This window comes from Nomascus leucogenys, chromosome 10 (assembly GCF_006542625.1).
Source record: "Nomascus leucogenys isolate Asia chromosome 10, Asia_NLE_v1, whole genome shotgun sequence".
NCBI classification, from domain to species: domain Eukaryota; kingdom Metazoa; phylum Chordata; class Mammalia; order Primates; family Hylobatidae; genus Nomascus; species Nomascus leucogenys.
Window position 1 is genome coordinate 11,123,971 of NC_044390.1, and position 18,975 is coordinate 11,142,945.

The 18,975-nt window shown below is 37.0% G+C and overlaps 1 protein-coding gene across 4 annotated transcripts in view; it reads left to right on the forward strand.

The window, feature by feature from the left end:
* The window catches only part of CEP83 (centrosomal protein 83), a 201,458-nt gene that overhangs the window by 116,432 nt on the left and 66,051 nt on the right, over positions 1–18,975 (forward strand). For all 4 annotated transcript variants that reach the window (XM_030819844.1, XM_030819842.1, XM_030819845.1 and 1 more), the window contains 3 exons: positions 9,402–9,477; positions 11,413–11,570; positions 13,225–13,354. In XM_030819844.1, the coding sequence (XP_030675704.1) occupies positions 9,402–9,477; positions 11,413–11,570; positions 13,225–13,354 (364 nt within the window). The remainder of the gene's footprint in view (positions 1–9,401; positions 9,478–11,412; positions 11,571–13,224; positions 13,355–18,975) is intronic.

The window sequence follows — 18,975 nt, forward strand, 5'->3', positions numbered from 1 at the left end:
ATGGTGATGTGCAGATGGGTTTTTCGTGTGGATGTCCTTTCTGTTTGTTAGTTTTCCTTCTACCAGACAGGACCCTCAGCTGCAGGTCTGTTGGAGTTTGCTAGAGGTCCACTCCAGACCCTGTTTGGCTGGGTGTCAGCAGTGGTGGCTGCAGAACAGCGGGTTTTCGTGAGACCACAAATTCAGCTGTCTGATAGTTCCTCTGGAAGTTTTGTCTCAGAGGAGTACCTGGCTAAGTGAGGTGTCAGTCTGTCCCTACTGGGGGGTGCCTCCCAGTTAGGCTGCTCGGGGGTGATGGACCCACTTTAGGAGGCAGTCTGTCTGTTCTCAGATCTCCAGCTGCATGCTGGGAGAACCACTACTCTCTTCAAAGCTGTCAGTCAGACAGGGACATTTAAGTCTGCAGAGGTTCCTGCTGAATTTTTGTTTGTCTGTGCCCTGCCCCCAGAGGTGGAGCCTACAGAGGCAGGCAGGCCTCCTTGAGCTGTGGTGGGCTCCACCCAGTTCGAGCTTCCTGGCTGCTTTGTTTACCTAAGCAAGCCTGGGCAATGGCGGGTGCCCCTCCCCCAGCCTCGCTGCCACCTTGCAGTTTGATCTCAGACTGCTGTGCTAGCAGTCAGGGAGACTCCGTGGGCATAGGACCCTCCAAGCCAGGTGTGGGACACAATCTCCTGGTGTGCTGTTTTCCAGTCCCGTTGGCAAAGCGCAGTATTAGGGTGGGACTGACCCAATTTTCCAGGTGCCATCTGTTACCCCTTTCTTTGACTAGGAAAGGGAACTCCCTGACCCCTTGCGCTTCCCGAGTGAGGCAATGCCTCGCCCTGCTTTGGCTCATGCACAGTGCGCTGCACCGACTGTCCTGCACTCACTGTTTGGCACTCCCTAGTGAGATGAACCTGGTACCTTAAACGGAGATGCAGAAATCACCCGTCTTCTGTGTCGCTCAGGCTGGGAGCTGTAGACCGGAGCTGTTCCTATTCGGCCATCTTGGCTCCACCCCTCATTTGACTTCTTAATTGTTCATTGCATATAGAAATATAGTTTACTTTTATGTATTGATTTTGAATCCTGTGACTTTACTAAAGTCACATATTTTCTAATAGCTGCTTTTTTGATTTCTTAGCGTTTTCTAAGGTCATTTTATATACCTTGGGGCTTTCTTTTAGTTTACTTTGTTCATTTGGTTGTTTTTGAGTTGAGAATTTAATTTTACTACAGTTTATTCTTTCATTCTTATTGGTAAGAGTATTTAGTGCTAATAATTTTCTTCTCATCACTGCTTTAAGTGTATTCTATAAATTATATAGTGTTTTAATTATTATTTTTAAAGAAATTCACTAATTTTAATTTGTATTTTTCTTTCTTCCAAAGAGTTGTTTAACAGAAGATGTAATAGTTTGCTAAGTCTGCCATAATAAAATACCACAGACTGGGTGATCAAACAACAGGAATTAATTTTCTTACAGTTTTGGAGACTACAAGTCATAGATTAAGGTATTGCCCGGCTTGGTTTCTCCTAAGACCTCTCTTCTTGACTCGCAGGTAGCCACCTTCTTCCCACTTTGTCCTCACATGGCCTTTTCTCTGTGCCTTTGCATCCCCTCTTGTCTATCCTTTTTATAAGGACACTAGTCATATTGGATTAGGGCCCACCCGTATGACTTTAAGCTTAATTGTCTCTTTAAAGGCCCTATCTCCAAATGTAATCATATCTTGAAGGAACATGTTTCAGTCTATAACAGAAGTTTTTTTATTTTCCAGGTAGGAGAACCTTTTTAAAACGTTAATTTCTAGTTTTATTGCATTGTGATCAGAGTATTGTTTGTACTCTTTCTACTTTGTAGAACACTCTGATGTTTCTTTGTAACCTAATCTATCAAGGGCAGGACTAGGGTAAAGCAAGTGAGGCGCCCAGGATGCAAAATTTAAGGCGACGGTCTCATGTGCCGACCCTGCACTTGCAGGAGTCTTAGAATGGGTGTCTTCTTAAGTTTCACATTCTGGACATGTCGCATGCCCAGCGACTATAGGACTATAGTCACTTAGTCCCATAGTATATGTCAGTTATTGTGTTATATAAACACATGGAGTCTTATAAGAGTATGAAGTTCTATATGTATATATATACACACACATACACACACAGGTCTTGTACAAAGAATGATATATTAAAGTCTCCTATTATTCTTGTGTTTCTATATGTGACTCTTTGTATATCTTGTTTTTGTTTCATAAAGTTGAGTTTCATGGTATTTGGTACAGAATATAAATATTCATAGCAGTTCTATTTTAAGTGTGAATTGTAGTTTTTAGCATTAAAAAGTGCTTTTTTTGTCTTTTTTTTTTTGCTTGACTTGTCTGATATCACCACCACTTCTGTTTTCATATAGTTTCTATTTGCCCGGTATACTTTTATCCTCTTATTTTTAAATTTTCTGAATCGTTTTGCTTTTTAAATGTGTGTTTTATATGTAGCGTTTAGTTGGGTCTTGTTTTGTGGGCCAAATTTTAATAAATTAAACATTTTATTTTATGGGCGAATTAAGTACATTCACATGCAGTGAGCCCTTGCCTGCAAAGATTTGCAGGCGGGAATGGGAGAGATCACTTGCTGGGATTTGGTATTTTTTCCTTCATTTTACTTACAGTTACTTTGAGGTTTTGGGCATTTTCTGTCTGCCAGTTATGCTAAGGGTATGGTTTTGTGTGGCTTTATTTGTTCTCTTTACTTTTGTGTATTGTTTTTGCAGAATATGTGGATAACACAGAGCTAGACATCTGCTGTTATCTTCAACACTTGGAAATTCTTTATGTCTGCTTTTCAAATTCTAGTATCTTAGTGATGTCTCTAATTATATAAAGTTTGAGTGGCTTTTAAAAATCATGTTCGTTAAGTGGTAGGCTATGTTTTGAGACAGGGTTCTTGATCTGCATTACTTAGGAAAGAATTATTTCAGGCAGAGGTATACTTATTATTTACTTAGGTTTTATGAATTTATTTGAATTGTTAGTGGCTGTGATTCTAAAAGCATGAATCTGTAATAGATTTTAAGAACCAATCTTGTCTGTCCTTTTGCTTTTAGGTAGGTACATTTTTTAGGACATATTGAGGACAGGTCGTTTTTAAATCTCTCTTTGACAGTCTCCAGAAAGTAGGGGGAGACCCTCCCCAGGCATCCTACTCTAATGTTTTATCCTATTATAATCCCACAATTTGGCCAGTTAGAATCTTTTCTGTTAGAAATTAAGTCTGTTTCTCCTGCTTTGGGTTTCTGTTGCCATAGTGATAAAATGTTCAGCATTCTGTCATTACTTGAACACAATAATGAACTTGACCCTTAGGTTTTGTTTTGTTTTGTTTTTTAGTTTTTTGCTATATAAAACAGCTTTCATTCCTTTAGCTTTTCTTAAATATGAATAATTTTCTATTCTGTTAGTCACATTGATAATTTTTCTTTGATTCCTGTGTAGTTTCACCTATAAGTGTAAATGACCTCAACTTATTTTAAAATAGACATAGTAACCAACATAAAATCTAGCAGGATTAATTCACATGATTTGCATGGCTTTTTTTTTTTAATGTTCTACAATTGTGGTATTTTTTCCTTGACAGTTATGATTTACTGATTTATAAGTCCAGGTACATCAACCAGGTCTATTTTGATCGTTCATTAAAATGATCATAATTGCAGCACCTCCTATTTAGATAACCTGTGACAGATCGGAGACTTATCTGTGGAGCAAAAGGTCTTACTAAGGGAATGGAAAGTATAAATCATGCAAAGCAGAAATATCCGTTTATTTACAAATAATATGTATCTGTGATAAGTAGATATTAATCTATTACATCTTAATCACTGCTTTGACAGATCCTTTATTAATTATATACCAGACCAGTCTTTTGATGAAAGTGTTTTTTTTTTACCACTACCTTATCATAGTGCCAAGAGTAATAAAAATTATTTTTATAAAAGTACTGTATTTCAAAAGGCTGCTCCACTGCACATTTATTCAATTTGCAAATTAAAACCATGTAAAAATTAAAGGAGGTTAAATATAATAGAATATGTAGTCAACTTTTGGTTATGACAGGATCCCAACTCCAACTAATGCAAGCAAACAAAAGGGACTTTCTTGGTTTACACAATTGTGGGAAAGATAAGGGTTATGCTGGTTTCACGGACACCTGGATCTAGGAACTCAAATGCAATTAGATAATAGTGACTTTTCCCCTCCTTTTCTTTTATTCCTCCTCTCTTATTTTCTCTCTCCTCTCTTATTTTCTCTCTCATTTGTCTGCTGTGCTATCTCTATGATGCTGAGAACATGTGTTGAAGCCAAGAGGACAAAGTTCTTGTTAGCAAACTCAAGTTTAAAAAGTCTAGAGTCGAGGCCGGGCGTGGCGGTTCACACCTGTGATCCTAGCACTTTGGGAGGCCGAGGCGGGTGGAACACCTGAGGTCAGGCATTTGAGACCAGCCTGGCCAACTTGGTTAAACCCCATCTCTACTGAAAATAGAAAAATTAGTGGGGTGTGGTGGCAGCCACCTGTAGTCCCAGCTACTCAGGAGGCTGAGGCAGGAGAATTGCGTGAACCTGGGAGGTGGAGGTTACAGTGAGCCAAGATTGTACCACTGCACTCCAGCCTGGGTGACAGAGTGAGACTCTGTCTTAAAAAAAAAAAAAAAAAAAAAAAATCCAGAGACAAGTTTGGGTCTAGGTCACATGCTCATCCCTGGACCTACCACTGCGACTGTGGTATCAGGCACTCTGGCTCAGCCAAGGTTATATGCCCATGTCTCTATGTGGAGTGGGTGAAGGAGGAGGAAGTAAATGATGTGCAGTTTGATATCAAAAGTAGGGGGAGGTCTTTGGGGAAATAGCAATAACCAAGGGAAAGGGAACCTGAACATTTATGATATCCTGTAGTCAATACCCCCTTAATTTATTTTTTGTGTGGCTTAAAGCCAGGGCTCTTATTTCCCATTTGGGGCTTTCTGATTTTTTTTCTTGAGCTTTTAATGAACGTTAAATTTCATCAGTTTGGATTTCTTTGCTGCCAGTGTTGGATATTTGCTTTTTTAAAAACAAACCAAAAAACTATCATTTAATATATCCACCTTTCTACTTCGACTGCATCTTGAGAAGAATTATATTGGCCCATTGGACACGTTTTCTCCCAAGAATTTAAACTGTGAAGTAAGGGATGAAAGGATATGTGTCAGTGTTGGAAGGACCAGGCAGGGCTGTGGCATGTCTTTGCCTGTGATTCCTGTCAATTATTGTATCCTGGTTTCGGTTTTCTAGTTCTCTTTTGAGTGGGTTCTTATATTCTTTCGGGAAAGTTTATTTTTGCTAATAATGGCCAGTGTCAATTTCCATTGCTCACAAGCAAGAACCATGCTTTCAGAAGATTGGTATAAGAAGGCCACTGCCATTCTCATGAGACTTATAGGATTCTTTGACAGTAGAGGAATCACAAATACAACTTCTATTGTTTGCCCTGTATGTTGCTTCCCTTTGATAGCAGAGACTCACATTAAATGAAGCCAAGAAGTTACATTAGAGCCTTTGCTGCCCAATATGATATTACTAGTCACAGATGACTGTTGAAACCTAAATTTAAATTAGAATTTTAAAAAATTAAAATTCAATTTCCTCAGTCACACGAAGTACATTTCAAATGTACAGCAACATGTCGCTAGTGACTATCATATTGGAAGGCACAGATTATAGAATATTTCCGCCATCAAAGTTCTATCAGACAACACTGTTGTAGTATAAACTCCTCAAGGGTAGACATTCTGTCCTTGTTATTTTCTGATGTATCCACAACACTTAGAATGGGCTCAGCATGTATAGGTACTCAATAAATATTTGCTGAATGTTGAAATAGCATATATTGGGAGGCCAAGGCAGGCAGATCACCTGAGGTCGGGAGTTCAAGACCAGCCTGACCAACATGGAGAAACTTCGTCTCTACTAAAAATACAAAAAATTAGCCAGGTGTGGTGATGGATGCCTGTAATCCCAGCTACTTGAGAGGCTGAGGCAGGAGAATCACTTGAACCCAGGAGGCGGAGGTTGCGGTGAGCCAAGATCGCACCATTGCACTCCAGCCTGGGCAACGAGTGAAACTCCATCTCCAAAAAAAAAAAAGAAATAGTATATATCAGTATATCAGCTGCCTGCCGCAGAAGACCTAGATCATGATCCTTACAGTTGACTTCCCTATACTTTGAAGGGAGCTTGAAATAGTTCCATCTTAATGTTATTCCAAAGTTTCCATTTAAACTTATTCATAGCTACATTGTCTGTTGTAACTTGGCCCTCCAGTTCACCTACTATTTCTGCCTTCATAATTACTTTAAAAGTATAAAGTACTTGATCTCATAGTTACTTTTCCCCCAACTTACTCATCCTTCACCTTCTGATTTCTCCCTATCACCTGCTCATTAAAACTTTTAACAGTTTCCACTGTAGCCTCTGGAATCCCTATTCTGATACCAATAACTTTTTTTGCAATCTCAACATTTTTTTAATGCTTCTCCCCCTACTGAAAACTGCTTTCTTCTTCTCATGGCATATAACCTGGAACACCTTTTAAGTAGAAATTACTCTTCCTTCCTCTCTCCTGCAACAAGAGACCAAGAAGAGAAATCATCATTTGTAAGCCCCGTTTGTGCTTCCAGTTCATTGTTTGAGTATGGTTAAAGTGATTTTTTTCTTTGATATTTGTGGCATCCAGTTTTATACCTGTCTTTTATCTCTTCCAGTTAATGACCTACAGTGTATTCCTTAGCAGTCACTGAGGACTTTGATATCTGGCTCAACTTTTTTCTGTTTTCTGTTTCTCTTGCCATCATTCTTAGTGACTATGTATTCATATTGTTGAACTACCCAACACCTTAGCCTTATAGTTTATTCTGTCTGCACTCTGGCATTCTTTTATCTTTATCCTACTTTAGTATCTTGTACACCTAGACACTTCTTGGACCTTGTCATCACCTAGAACTGATCACTTCAAAGACATAAATATCTTTTCTTTCTCTTATCCATGCTACTGTCACTGAAGATACTGAAATTAGTAGTCTCTGGACTTCTCTTTTTCTTCCAATCTATTAACCTGGCTCCCTTGCTTCCTTTTCAGCTTGGAAACTGTTCAATGTTCTTACTTGTACATAAGCTAAGGATATGAATTTTCTCAACTTCTTGCCATCTTATAATTCCGGTACCTTCATCCATTCTCTTCTCCCTTTCTATTTTGAAAATGTCCTTTTCCCCTTTACTTCATAAGTGAACAGTGCTTTTAATCCCATCTCTGTACTTCCTCTACACTCTTCGTCACCTGTATCTTTAATTTCTCTATCTCAGACTCTTATTTTTCCTTCAAGATCTAGTTCAAATTGCATCTCTTTTATGTAGCCTTAACTTATCCTCTAATGAAAATTAATTGCAATTTTTTCTGTTCCTTGTACGTCTATTATAAGGTATATTTTCTTTTGACTTATTGTGACACACGTTGAGTATTCAAAACCTAATAAAAAGATACTGTACTTTACTCCTAAATTTACAGCACTGTCTTTTGAAACTGTCTACCTTTTTGAACTTTAATACCATTAGTCTTATTCCTATCTTATTTATCTTAAGATTCATTATCCCATAGAATCCTAAATGTAATGATCTTAAATCGGACTAATTTTCTCCTAAAAAAAAAAATTAGTTTTAGATTCTAACCCAGTACTGCTTCAACAAACTGAACTGAAGGAAGGTCTTGTTGTATATCATCTTCTATAGTCTACCACAATGGTGCTCTTACTTAGTTCATATTTCATTTAGTTTTTTTCCCCATCCTTTCATATTTTAATGATTTTTCAGATACTCTTTACCATTGGTTTCTTTGGCTTCAGCTTTTGTGTGTAGGGCACTATTGTTTCTCTTCGTGTCTGTGTAACTTATATAGAAAGCATTAGGCCATAACTTTCTTAACTGGGTCATGTTTCTTGTTAATTTACCAATTGTATCCAGATTCTCAACTGGAGCTAGGATATACTTAGAGCCTAAGTTTTCTAACTGTGGACCTGAGCTGGGACCCACGGTGTTCTCTCTTCCATTTTCATCTTCATGATTTTGTGGAAAGAAACCTTTACTAAGTCAGTAACCTAAAAGCCCCAAGTTAGCCACCCTGCTACCTGAGAGGCCGAGGCGGGAGTTTGAGGCCAGCCTAGGCAATATAGTGAGACCACATCTCTTATTTAAAAAAAAAAAATGGAGGAAGTGCACAGATAGTTTGAATGAGTAATCATGTAGCTAGAATTATGAAATAAGAATGTGACTGGTACTGACGGTGGTGCAAAAGGAAAAGGACTGGCCCTCTTTAGATTCATCGTTTCTGGCATTTGTATGTAAATGTCTCAGGAAGCAATGGGTCATATCTTCAGGTTTTTTATGTTATATTATCCAATCATCTCACACATTTAAACAGCTAATCCATGATTTGGGTTGGTTCATTCAGTCTGCCAACAAATGTTTATTGAGTCCTTATTGTGTTTAAAGCACAGACCTAGGGTCTTGAGAGTGTTGTCCAGATAAACACATTCTACTTGGACAGATAAGACATGCTAATAATACCAAGCTATAAATAGGTTCCAAGTGAATTATGTGTGAGATAGGTGTTTGAAGAGTTTTGAAAGGGAGGAGGCTGAAGGGCCTATCCTGCCAAACCTAATTAGTGTAATGTCTTCCTCATGAGGTTACTCATTTGGTCACTAGAGCTGCTCTGCGTTTTAAGGCTCTGGCTGTAGATGTATTATTCCCTTTGAAGAGTCTGCAAATGTGTAAGTATTCATTCATCTCAGGGATGAAAAGCTCCATAAGATATTTTATAGAATACAGGATGGTGTGTTGTATTAGTTTTCTTTTAAATCTGTAGCCTTGTAGAATGAAAATGAAGTAGTGTGTGTCTGAAAGAATTTTGTAAATTGTACAATACTATATGGATGTAAGTTGGCCTCTCCTAAACTAGACTACTTCTGATACCTTAGCAACACATTCTATAATTTTCCATGAAAGGCCACTTTTTCAGGCTGTTCTTTATGTATATCAAAATCCTACCTGTCAGGTTTTTATCCATGTAGCATTCCCCAGTACCCCTGGACAGACTTGATTTCTCACCCTCTCTATGCCCCTAGTTTGTAGATTTTCCTATCACAATAGCAGTAATTTGTTTTACATTTTTGTTATATGTGAACACAACCTAGTTTCTTGAAGTCTCAATCTTTGGTTGTATTTGTGCTTTTGCAGTGTCTGGTGTCAAACAGGCATTCAATAAAATGACTGTTTAATTCAGTGAAATAGATGAATCATGGATTCTTAATGTCTTGTTGGGTTGTGATTTTTAGGTTAAAACTTCAACAACAAATTGTGACTATTGAAAATGCAGAGAAGGAAAAAAATGAAAATTCTGACCTAAAACAGGTATGATTTTAGCAAAGTTTTCCTTTTGTTTTTTCAAGTGCTTCTTTAAATTTATGTTTTGCAAATTTAAAAAAAATTTTGCAATCAGTATTTTTAGAATCTAACCACAATTGGTAACATATTGTTGGAGATGATATGTAAAGATAAAATGTTTTAAAATGTTTAAACTTCTATACTTGAATAAGCTTCTTTGGCTAACTGCTATTATTCTTAAGATATATATATATATATATGGCCCATGATAATTTTTAATTACAGTTATAAGGACAGTATTTTAATATTCTGAATTTTAAAAACTCAATAGAAATATCATCCAGGTTTTAAGTTACTTGTGTGATTGACTTGTAACTTTATATCATGAGGTGTTTTTTGCTATATCCCTATGAAATCCAAGATTTGTATTTATGGAAGGAAATTTCTATTTGTAATTAAAGTTATTTGGGTTCAGGAAAGATCTGTATAAAGTTGGGTAAAACATGGAAGAGTGATCTTTTCTGAATTCTATTTTCTTTTTTTTGTTGTTTTTTTCCCTATAAATTATGAAGTAGGATTCCATTTTTAGAATTCATGCTCATATACTAGTTGGTACTGCTTTTCATGTGCAGTTATGGTTTCTAAGTCTTAACTAGATGGACATAACGTTTGATACTCAGAGAGAAGTTATTTAGTATCATTGGCATTTGGGCTTTCTGTCATGCTATGCATATGGAGAGGTATTAAGCTCTTTGAAGGTTGCTTATTCAAGCAGCTGTAATACAGATTTAATATTTGCCACTCCAGTTAAAAATAAAGAGTGAATAGTTCTACATGGATAAATTCATTCTAAAATAGAAATCTGAGACATACCATTTAGTTTTATTCTGCTAAAAATTGCTCTGTGGACATTCAGAATCCTATCTGAATTGTTTTGTTACCATTAGGAAGTAATGAGATTATTACCCATTTATTTAGTTTATTATATAAGAATCTTGTTTCTTTTTAACCTTGAATCTCATAATAGGTTCTTTTGATCCCTGTCTCCTGACTGTCTTTGCTTTGAAATGTCTCTCAGAAAATGGCTAAGAGAGATAAAAGGAAGTGAAAGGAAAATAAGCACTTTTATTGTTTACTAATTGGTAAAATAGTTTGTGGGGGAGGTATATGTAACTGTCCCAAATAAAGAGATTTGGATATAATTTAAAAGAATATGAATCTTTCTAGCCTGTTAATCTGTAATTAGACTTCTCATGAGAAAAAGTACTCCCAGATAAAGGTAAATTGGGATGGAAAAAAAGCTTTGAGTGACATTATGTAGTTTGGCAAATGGCTGTAGAGGCCAAGGAATCTAGCATTTATTAGATTTCCCAGAGCATCTTTCTTCTGCCCAGCGCTGGACATACAGAATGTTTGGAAACCTTTTAAAAACAATGTGAGGAGTGATCCTTCCCACATTTACACTGAACAATTTTGATTGCTCGGAGAGTAGAACTTCTGGAAGGTTGCTGATCTCAGGGTATGTGGGAAGAGGAGGATGGATTTTTTTTAGCTGCTTTCCCAGCTGACTTGCTTTTAAAATCAGTTTTTTTTCCTAGGAGGTGAGGGGAAGGCTAGAGTGGTATGAGACTCACTCTAATCACTGGATTCCCTTTTCTCATCTCACTGCTAATCCCCCGATAACCCTTCTCTCCATTCCCAATACCTCTACTGGCCTGCATATTTTGGAAAGAAGAGGGAGGGGACTCAGTGACTGAGGAATATAGTTCTTGATAGTCTCTGATTATAATAAGAAATGGTCCTGGGTGCTGCTATTTGTTATTTCCTTTAGGGGTCATCTTCAAGGACACACCAGCTTGAGGGAGCATTTGCAAAGGGAGATGCTTAGTATCTTCTGCTTCTCTCATACCTTACCGCATTTATTTAGTGGCCTTTAATTTATCTTCTTTCTTCTCTTTTAAGCAAATCAGTAGTTTGCAGATCCAAGTGACCTCACTTGCACAGTCAGAGAATGACTTGCTGAATTCAAACCAAATGCTGAAGGAAATGGTGGAGAGATTAAAACAAGAATGCCGAAATTTTAGAAGCCAAGCTGAAAAAGCGCAACTAGAAGCTGAAAAGTAGAGTTTGCTCTTTATGTACAAACTATTTTTTCTTTTTTCTATATAACATATAGTTATTTTAGTAATGATTCCAATGTTGATTATATTTTCGAAACTAATTACAAATACATTTTAATAGTGTACAATGGTCTACTGAGGTAATGTACTTTATGTTTCTATAGAATGAACTATACTGACTCTTGAATTGTTTTAAAAAAAATTAAGACATTAAAATTCTGACAGCTTAGTATTATGAAAAACCTCAAAGAAAACTTTTTTTTATTCATTGATTAAACCAAAACATTTCTTCAAAAATCTATTCTGAATGCCAGAGAACAGAATGGGTTTTTTGTTTTGTTTTGTTCTTGATGTGCAAAACTTAATTCCTTGAATTAGAACTAGTCTCTTGGATTTTCTTTGAAAAGCTAATTTATTTATTTATTTTTTTTTATCTTAAAATTTGTTACTAGTAGACAGTATGGAGTAAAACTGGTAGGGATAAAATGATTGTGGTGATGTTCAAGATCTTATACCCTCTGGAAAAATTTGTTTAGATGTGGTAGAACACTATACTATTTTGTATTTGCTTTGTCTTTATAACGTGTTGGCCTTATAAATAAGTTTTTATTTTAACCTACAAAACGTTATTCTTTTCAAATTTCTTCTTCTGAAGGCCACCATGCCACATAAAACTGTATTTCTTCAGTTTTTCTGTTATTACATATTCAAAGATTTGTCCATGCTTTTTTATATGGGGTTGAATTTCAAGAAAAGGCAGTAAGCAAGATAAATGTCCATAGCATTTGATATTTCAGATGATCCAACTTATTTTTCTTTTATTTTGTAAAAGACAGAAACGTGCTTGGATTTCTCAAGTGTTTGATTGAAATGAGCTTAATAATTCTAATGACAGTATAGCTAGCAAATTTAACTAATTAATCATTGGTTTCTAAATAATATTCGTAGAATTGCATAGAAGAAAATAGCTGGACTAAGGGTCAATGGAATGTGATTTTAGTTCCAGCTAAGATACTTAAAATCTCGCACGACCTTAGGCATACAAGATCTCAGGGTTTGTTATTTTCATTAGTACTGCCTATAGTAAGAATACTAAAAAAATCATATAGTAAGTATGCAGAATAGCTTTAAAAATATAAGTTATTATGATGTTATTTTAAGATATCATTTATATGCATTTTACTCTAGTCAGAAGACATACTGCATTAAGATTTGATACCAGGCTTGATTTTCTTAAACCAAATTTATGAGGACAGATATTTATAGTTTGATGGTTATTATACTTCACACCTGGTTATCAAGTGTTCCTCTTGCCATTAACTAGATGTGAGCCCTTAAGTTAGTTAACTGCTCTAATCCTCAGTTTCCTCATTTATAAAATGGACAGAAGTATAAAGGTGACAGAAATACCTAACTCAGGGTTTTTGTAAAGAACAGATGATACAATACACAGTGTTCTGAGTCCAGTGCCTTATTCATAGGACGTGCTTGGTAATGGTCGGATTTGCAAACAAGTGGCCATACAGGAGGGCCTGCAGTTGGATAATTAAGAATGTTGTCAGACAGATAGTGAGTTTGCTTATACTTGTGATAATATCTATTTAATCCTAAGAACTTATTTAACTTCCATGTTTTACATACATTCTTCTGACAGGATGTTGGAAGAGAAACAGATACAGTGGTTGGAAGAAAAGCATAAGCTTCATGAGCGTATCACAGACAGAGAAGAAAAGTGCAATCAAGCTAAGGAGAAACTGCAGCGAGCTGCAATTGCCCAGAAAAAGGCAAGTGGTTCTTACTAAAGTGATTTCTGGCCAGGCATGGTGGCTCACACCTGTAATCTCAGCACTTTGGGAGGCGGAGGCGGGTGGATCACGAGGTCAGGAGATCATCGAGACCATCCTGGCTAACACGGTGAAACCCTGTCTCTACTAAAAAAATACAAAAAAATTAGCCAGGTGTAGTGGCAGGCGCCTGTAGCCCCAGCTACTCGGGAGGCTGAGGCAGGAGAATGGCATGAACCCGAGAGGCAGAGCTTATAGTGAGCCGAGATCGTGCCACTGCACTCCAGCCTGGACGACAGAGCAAGACTCTGTTTCAAAAAAAAAAAAAGCAAAAAAGGTTATTTCTATGGAGTAAAATATAATTAATTCTTTTTTTTTTTTTCCCCTGAGAGTCTGACTCCATCACCCAGGCTGGATTGCAGTGGTGCAATCTCGGCTCACTGCAACCTCCATCCCCTGGGTTCAAGCGATTCTCATACCTCAGCCTTTCAAGTAGCTGGAATTATAGACATGTGCCACCACGCCCGACTAATTTTTGTATTTTTAGTAGAGACAGGGTTTCCCATGTTTGCCAGACTGGTCTCAAACTCCTGACCTCAACTGATCCTCCCACCTCAGCCTCCCAAAGTGCTGGGATTACAGGCATGAGCTACCTCGTCTATCCTAATAAACTCTTATAGGAGAATAAAATATATAGTTGAATCTGAGATTTTAGTGATATGTTTAATTTGATATATAAGCATGACATTTTGCTGTCAACCTTGCAGAAATAAATTGGGAAAATCCAAACTGTCCAGCAGGTTTGTTTCTAAATTTTGTATGTAAGTCAGTTGTTTTGAGCTGACATGCGTTTTTCCATATAGAAGGTGTTTTTCAGAGTGATAGTTTCTAGGCCATCCCATGGAAGTCATATTTAACACATTCTCCAGTTAAATTATGGTGTGATTAAGCTTGTTTCATTTATGCCTAATATCTGTTTTATTGCTTTCGTGGTTAAAAGGCTTTTTTGTTTCCGATTCAGAAATACAAGAGCAAGTATTTCTTTGCTCCAGCAGGAGGAACTGGGACTCCCTTGGCTTCTGAAACTGCCACAGTAGTTCCCACAGCATTGTGATCCTTTTTAAGTTTTACCTTTGCAGGCATACTTTTCTCCAGAACCTAACTTTGTTTTCTTGGAAACAATCCAGGGCATCATGGAAATAATGTATCTAGATGGATCTTCTAAATCAGTGACTTACAACTTTTTTCTATTTCAGCAAACCCAAGAATAATGTAACAGGTCCCATTAGTAACCGTGACTCATGGCGGTGATTAAGGGAGGGGAAGGACATGGTAATCTTTTCAACAGGATTAGAGGAAGAGGAGGGACATGATAAAGTGTGTGTGTGTGTGTGTGTGTGTGTGTGTGTGTGTTATATGTAAAGTCCCACAAATGATTTGAGTTGTCTCCATTTGATAAATTCCCTTAATAGTAGCATTTGTTGTGGAGAGGAAAGAAGATCTGAGGTGAGAGGAAAATGCTTCTAGGTGCAGGAACCATTATCTTAATATCTGTTTGTTTATTGGAAAGGTTAACTGTTTATATTTGGATAAGAGAAAATAACTGTAGATCGTTCAGTTATTCTGAATTTGAAAACCACATAGCAGTTCCTAGACCCCTTTTTATGTAATTGGATATCACTGCCAAATGTTGCTGATGGTTGGAGTGACAACATGAGTAGTCTAAAAGTCATTCCTTCTCTATTTTCTTGGTCTCTGGATATTACTTTTATCTTCTCATAATGCTAGAAGTAGTATTACTGGAAAAACAGCATTTATTATATAGGGATCCCAGTGTTTTATACCCAAATATGCACGCTTGTTTATTTTTCTGTATATGTCACTTTTCTTCCTTTCTGTCGATGTAGGTACTGAAAAGTGTATGAATATTAATGGGATTTCAGAGGATTGTTTTATGACCTATGATCTCAGAAATCCTACTGATTTTTGTTTGCACTGTGTTTGAAACCTAGAAACATCTGAAGCCATGTTACAGCAAGAAATTGTAAGAGCTAAATTTTGAGGCTTTAGGGATAAGTATCTTACAGATCAAATTCTAATTATTGAGGTTAGTTTGGGTTGAATTCTTTTGAAGCAAAAGTGACACCCAGTGGTGAGATTATCAGCTAATCATAAGTATACCAGAAGGAGGGGAGGAGGTTATATTTTTAAAAATCTACAAAATATAGCCAGACTCCATCTCTATAAAACATGAAAAAACTGTGCATGGTGGCACATGCCTGTAGTCCCAGCTACTTGGGAGGCTGAGGTGGGAGGATCACTTGTGCCCAGGAGTTCAAGATTGCAAACAGCTATGATGGCACTACTGCCCTCCAGCCTGGATGACACAGCAAGACCCTATCTCAGAAAAATAATAATAATAATAATAATTGAACCAAAAAAACCCAAAACACTACAAAGTAACATTTCATTAGTATTGTGACAGGATGAATTTTTTTTTCTACTGAAATGTCTACCAGATGATGAGTGTGAAGATAGTAAATAGTCATATTACTTTTTAAAATGTGATCTATGGATTGTGATTTAAGTCATAGTGAAATTATTAAGGTCAATTCAGTGAATGATTATAACCTAGAGTTGTCCTACTATGTGGGACACTGCCCTAGGAGCTTACAAGTTTACATCAATTAAAATAGAAAAACATCATGTGTAACTTAGAAATACAATTAAAAAGTATATAAGTGTATATAATTTTAGGACTGGAAGGGATCTTAGCATTCAGATAGCTTTTACAAGTTAGCAAACTAAATAAAGTAGGAGGTAACCAAGATTACTTAACTAGTAAGAATCAAAAGTTGACTAAAATCTACATGTTTCTGTTCTCAGTCTGGTGCTCTTTCCACTGCTCTGTTAGGCTTTAATTTCCTACTTTCTTTGATTCCAAATACTTTACAACTTTTCGCTTAATATAGCTATGGTCCATATGAGTCGTTTCTTATGTCAGAATAATCACTGTAAATTAATTTAACTCATACCCTTTTCTCATTCAAGTTAAAGATAATGCTTCTATTTGACCATTTTGGCTATCAGATTACATAAATATAATTCATAAGAGTGCAACAGACTTCTTAGGTTCTTTAATGCCAAAAGTCATGACATTTTTTGCCATAAGACTTAACAAAAATCACAAATTAGAACCCAGTGCAGAAATAATCCTTTAGAGTTGCTTTCCTGTGAAAAGTTCTTTTTTCCCTGAGGCTGGATAAGATGGCTCACTGCCATCTATGTTTAGTCAGCTCTAAGTTCCTAAGCACAGAGATTGTCATTTCTGCTGTTTTTAAGTAGACTTTGGTGTAAATGATGTTTTATTGTGTTGATTTGTTTGGAAAAGCTTGACCAGGATCTTGAGTTGGGATGCCCTTCTATGACTGATACATACAGAGAGAGTGTATTCCCCCCACCCCCATTGAAGAGAGATCTCTTGAAGTGAACACAGTGAGTTGGGTTTTTCTTTTTTCTTGAGGAACCTGAAATGACAACTTGTTATTTTTATTCTAAGGTATATGTCTCTGAAATAATTCTTGGTCAGATACTATTATGAATGTTTTCAAAAAAGAGATAAATCATAGTCTTGAAGTTGCAAAATATCTGATTGAGTATGTTGTGTGGCCTAGATTACGCTATACACTGGGGGGAAATAGAAGCCATGATTACTCCTTGGCTTTGATAACTATATAATCCTGTTGGAGAAATAAGATAACATGCAAGAAACACCTAAATAATCCCACTAGTCACTCCTGGGTGATTTATGTGGACTCTAAAGTTTGAGAACCACTATGCTAGACAGAAAAAAGTCTGAAGACAAGGAGACCAGTTAGGAAGCTGTTATAGTAAACTTAAAGTGAGGTAAGAAGTCTAGAATTGGGGCTTGGAATACAGGAATGAAAGTAAAGGGTGACTGCCAGAGGTATTTCAAAGGAAAAAATAATTGCAGAATATATTGGTAAATAAGAAAGAAAACTACCAAGTATTTTAGCTGTGAGAAGATGTAAGTGGAGTTATTATAATGGATTGAAGAATGTCAGTTGAGTAGAAAGGTACAAAACACATGTCAGATAGGAAATGATGGCAGTGCATCCATGTAGACATGACGTAGACCCTTAAGTAAAGATATAGGTAACTAGAAATAATAGAATGTGAAGTACAGAGATGAATAATTCAAATTAGAGAAATATAATTAGAAACTCAAGATTTTGCAGATCGCTGAAGAATACTGTTTACTTAGAATGAGGAGCTAGGTGTGGTGGTGAACAGAGGTAGAAGCTATATTGTGATGTTATGGGAACCAAAGGTAAAGAAAGGTATTAAAGATAAATGGTCATTAACATGACCATTGAAAAAAAGTTAATTGGATTTGACTAGAAGGTGGTAAAAGGGGAATCCCAGCCTTAATTCTTATATCTATATTCTTTTAATTGTTCTATTAGTCCTTTGTGTCATAATGTTTATAACACTAAGGCATCGATTTGACTATCCTGTGATTGTGTTGGACCACTCAAGTAAAAATTAGAATCATTCCTTTCCACTAATTTTCCCTCTGGACTTTCCATTTCTTTCAGTAGAAGTTATTCTTGCAGTCACTTAGGCTTCAAACCTGTGATTCATCCTGAGGTCTGCCTTATCACCAAATTTAGTCAGGCACTATATTAGTTTCCCAGGGCTGCTATGACAAATTACCACAAACCTTGTGGCTTAAAACAACAGAAGCTTATTCTCTCACAGTTCTGGAGCCTAGAAATCTACAGTCAGAGTGCCAGCAGGAGCATGCTTCTTCAAAAGCCTCTGGAGGAGGATCTTTTTTCATGCCCCTTGTCTAGCTTCTGGTAGTTGCTGGTAATCCTTGGGGTTCCTTGGGTTTTAGACAGGCACATCACTCCAGTCTCTGCCTTGTCTTTACATGATGGTCTCCCTGTGTATCTGCAGCTCTGTGTCCAGATTTCACTCCTCTTATGTAAGGACACCAGTCATAGTGGATTTAGGGCCCACTCTAATCCAATCTAACTTCATCTTAACTTGATTACATTTGTAGACCCTATTTCCAAATAAGGTTACTCTGGGGTGTTTTCCAATACCAGCAATCATTTCTTTGTTCTCTGGATACCAACCAGGTGTCCAAAAATTCAATTCTGAAACTACCTGGAGTTAGAGTCGGATCCCACAAGTTAAACGGCTCAGTCCCACAAGACTGCCCCAACTGCAGACACCAGTTGCAAGTCTGAGTCACCTATATTCTGACTGACTAACTTAGGGGTTCCCATGACCCCCTCCTCCAGTTTGATAATTTGCTAGAATGGATCACAAAATTCAGGAAAACACTGTATTTACCAGTTTATTGTAAAGGATAAAAGTCAGGAATAGCCAAATGGGAGAAATGCATTGGGCAAGGTGTTGGGGGTCGGGGATTGTGGTGCAGAGCCTCCATGCCCTCTCTGTGTGAGCCACCCTCCCAGCAAGTCAATGTGGTCACCAGCCCGGAGGCTCTCAAAATCTCATTGTTGAAGAGTTTCCAGCCCCCTCCCCTTCTTACGGGTCAGGGGAGTGAACCTGAAAGCATTCACCAT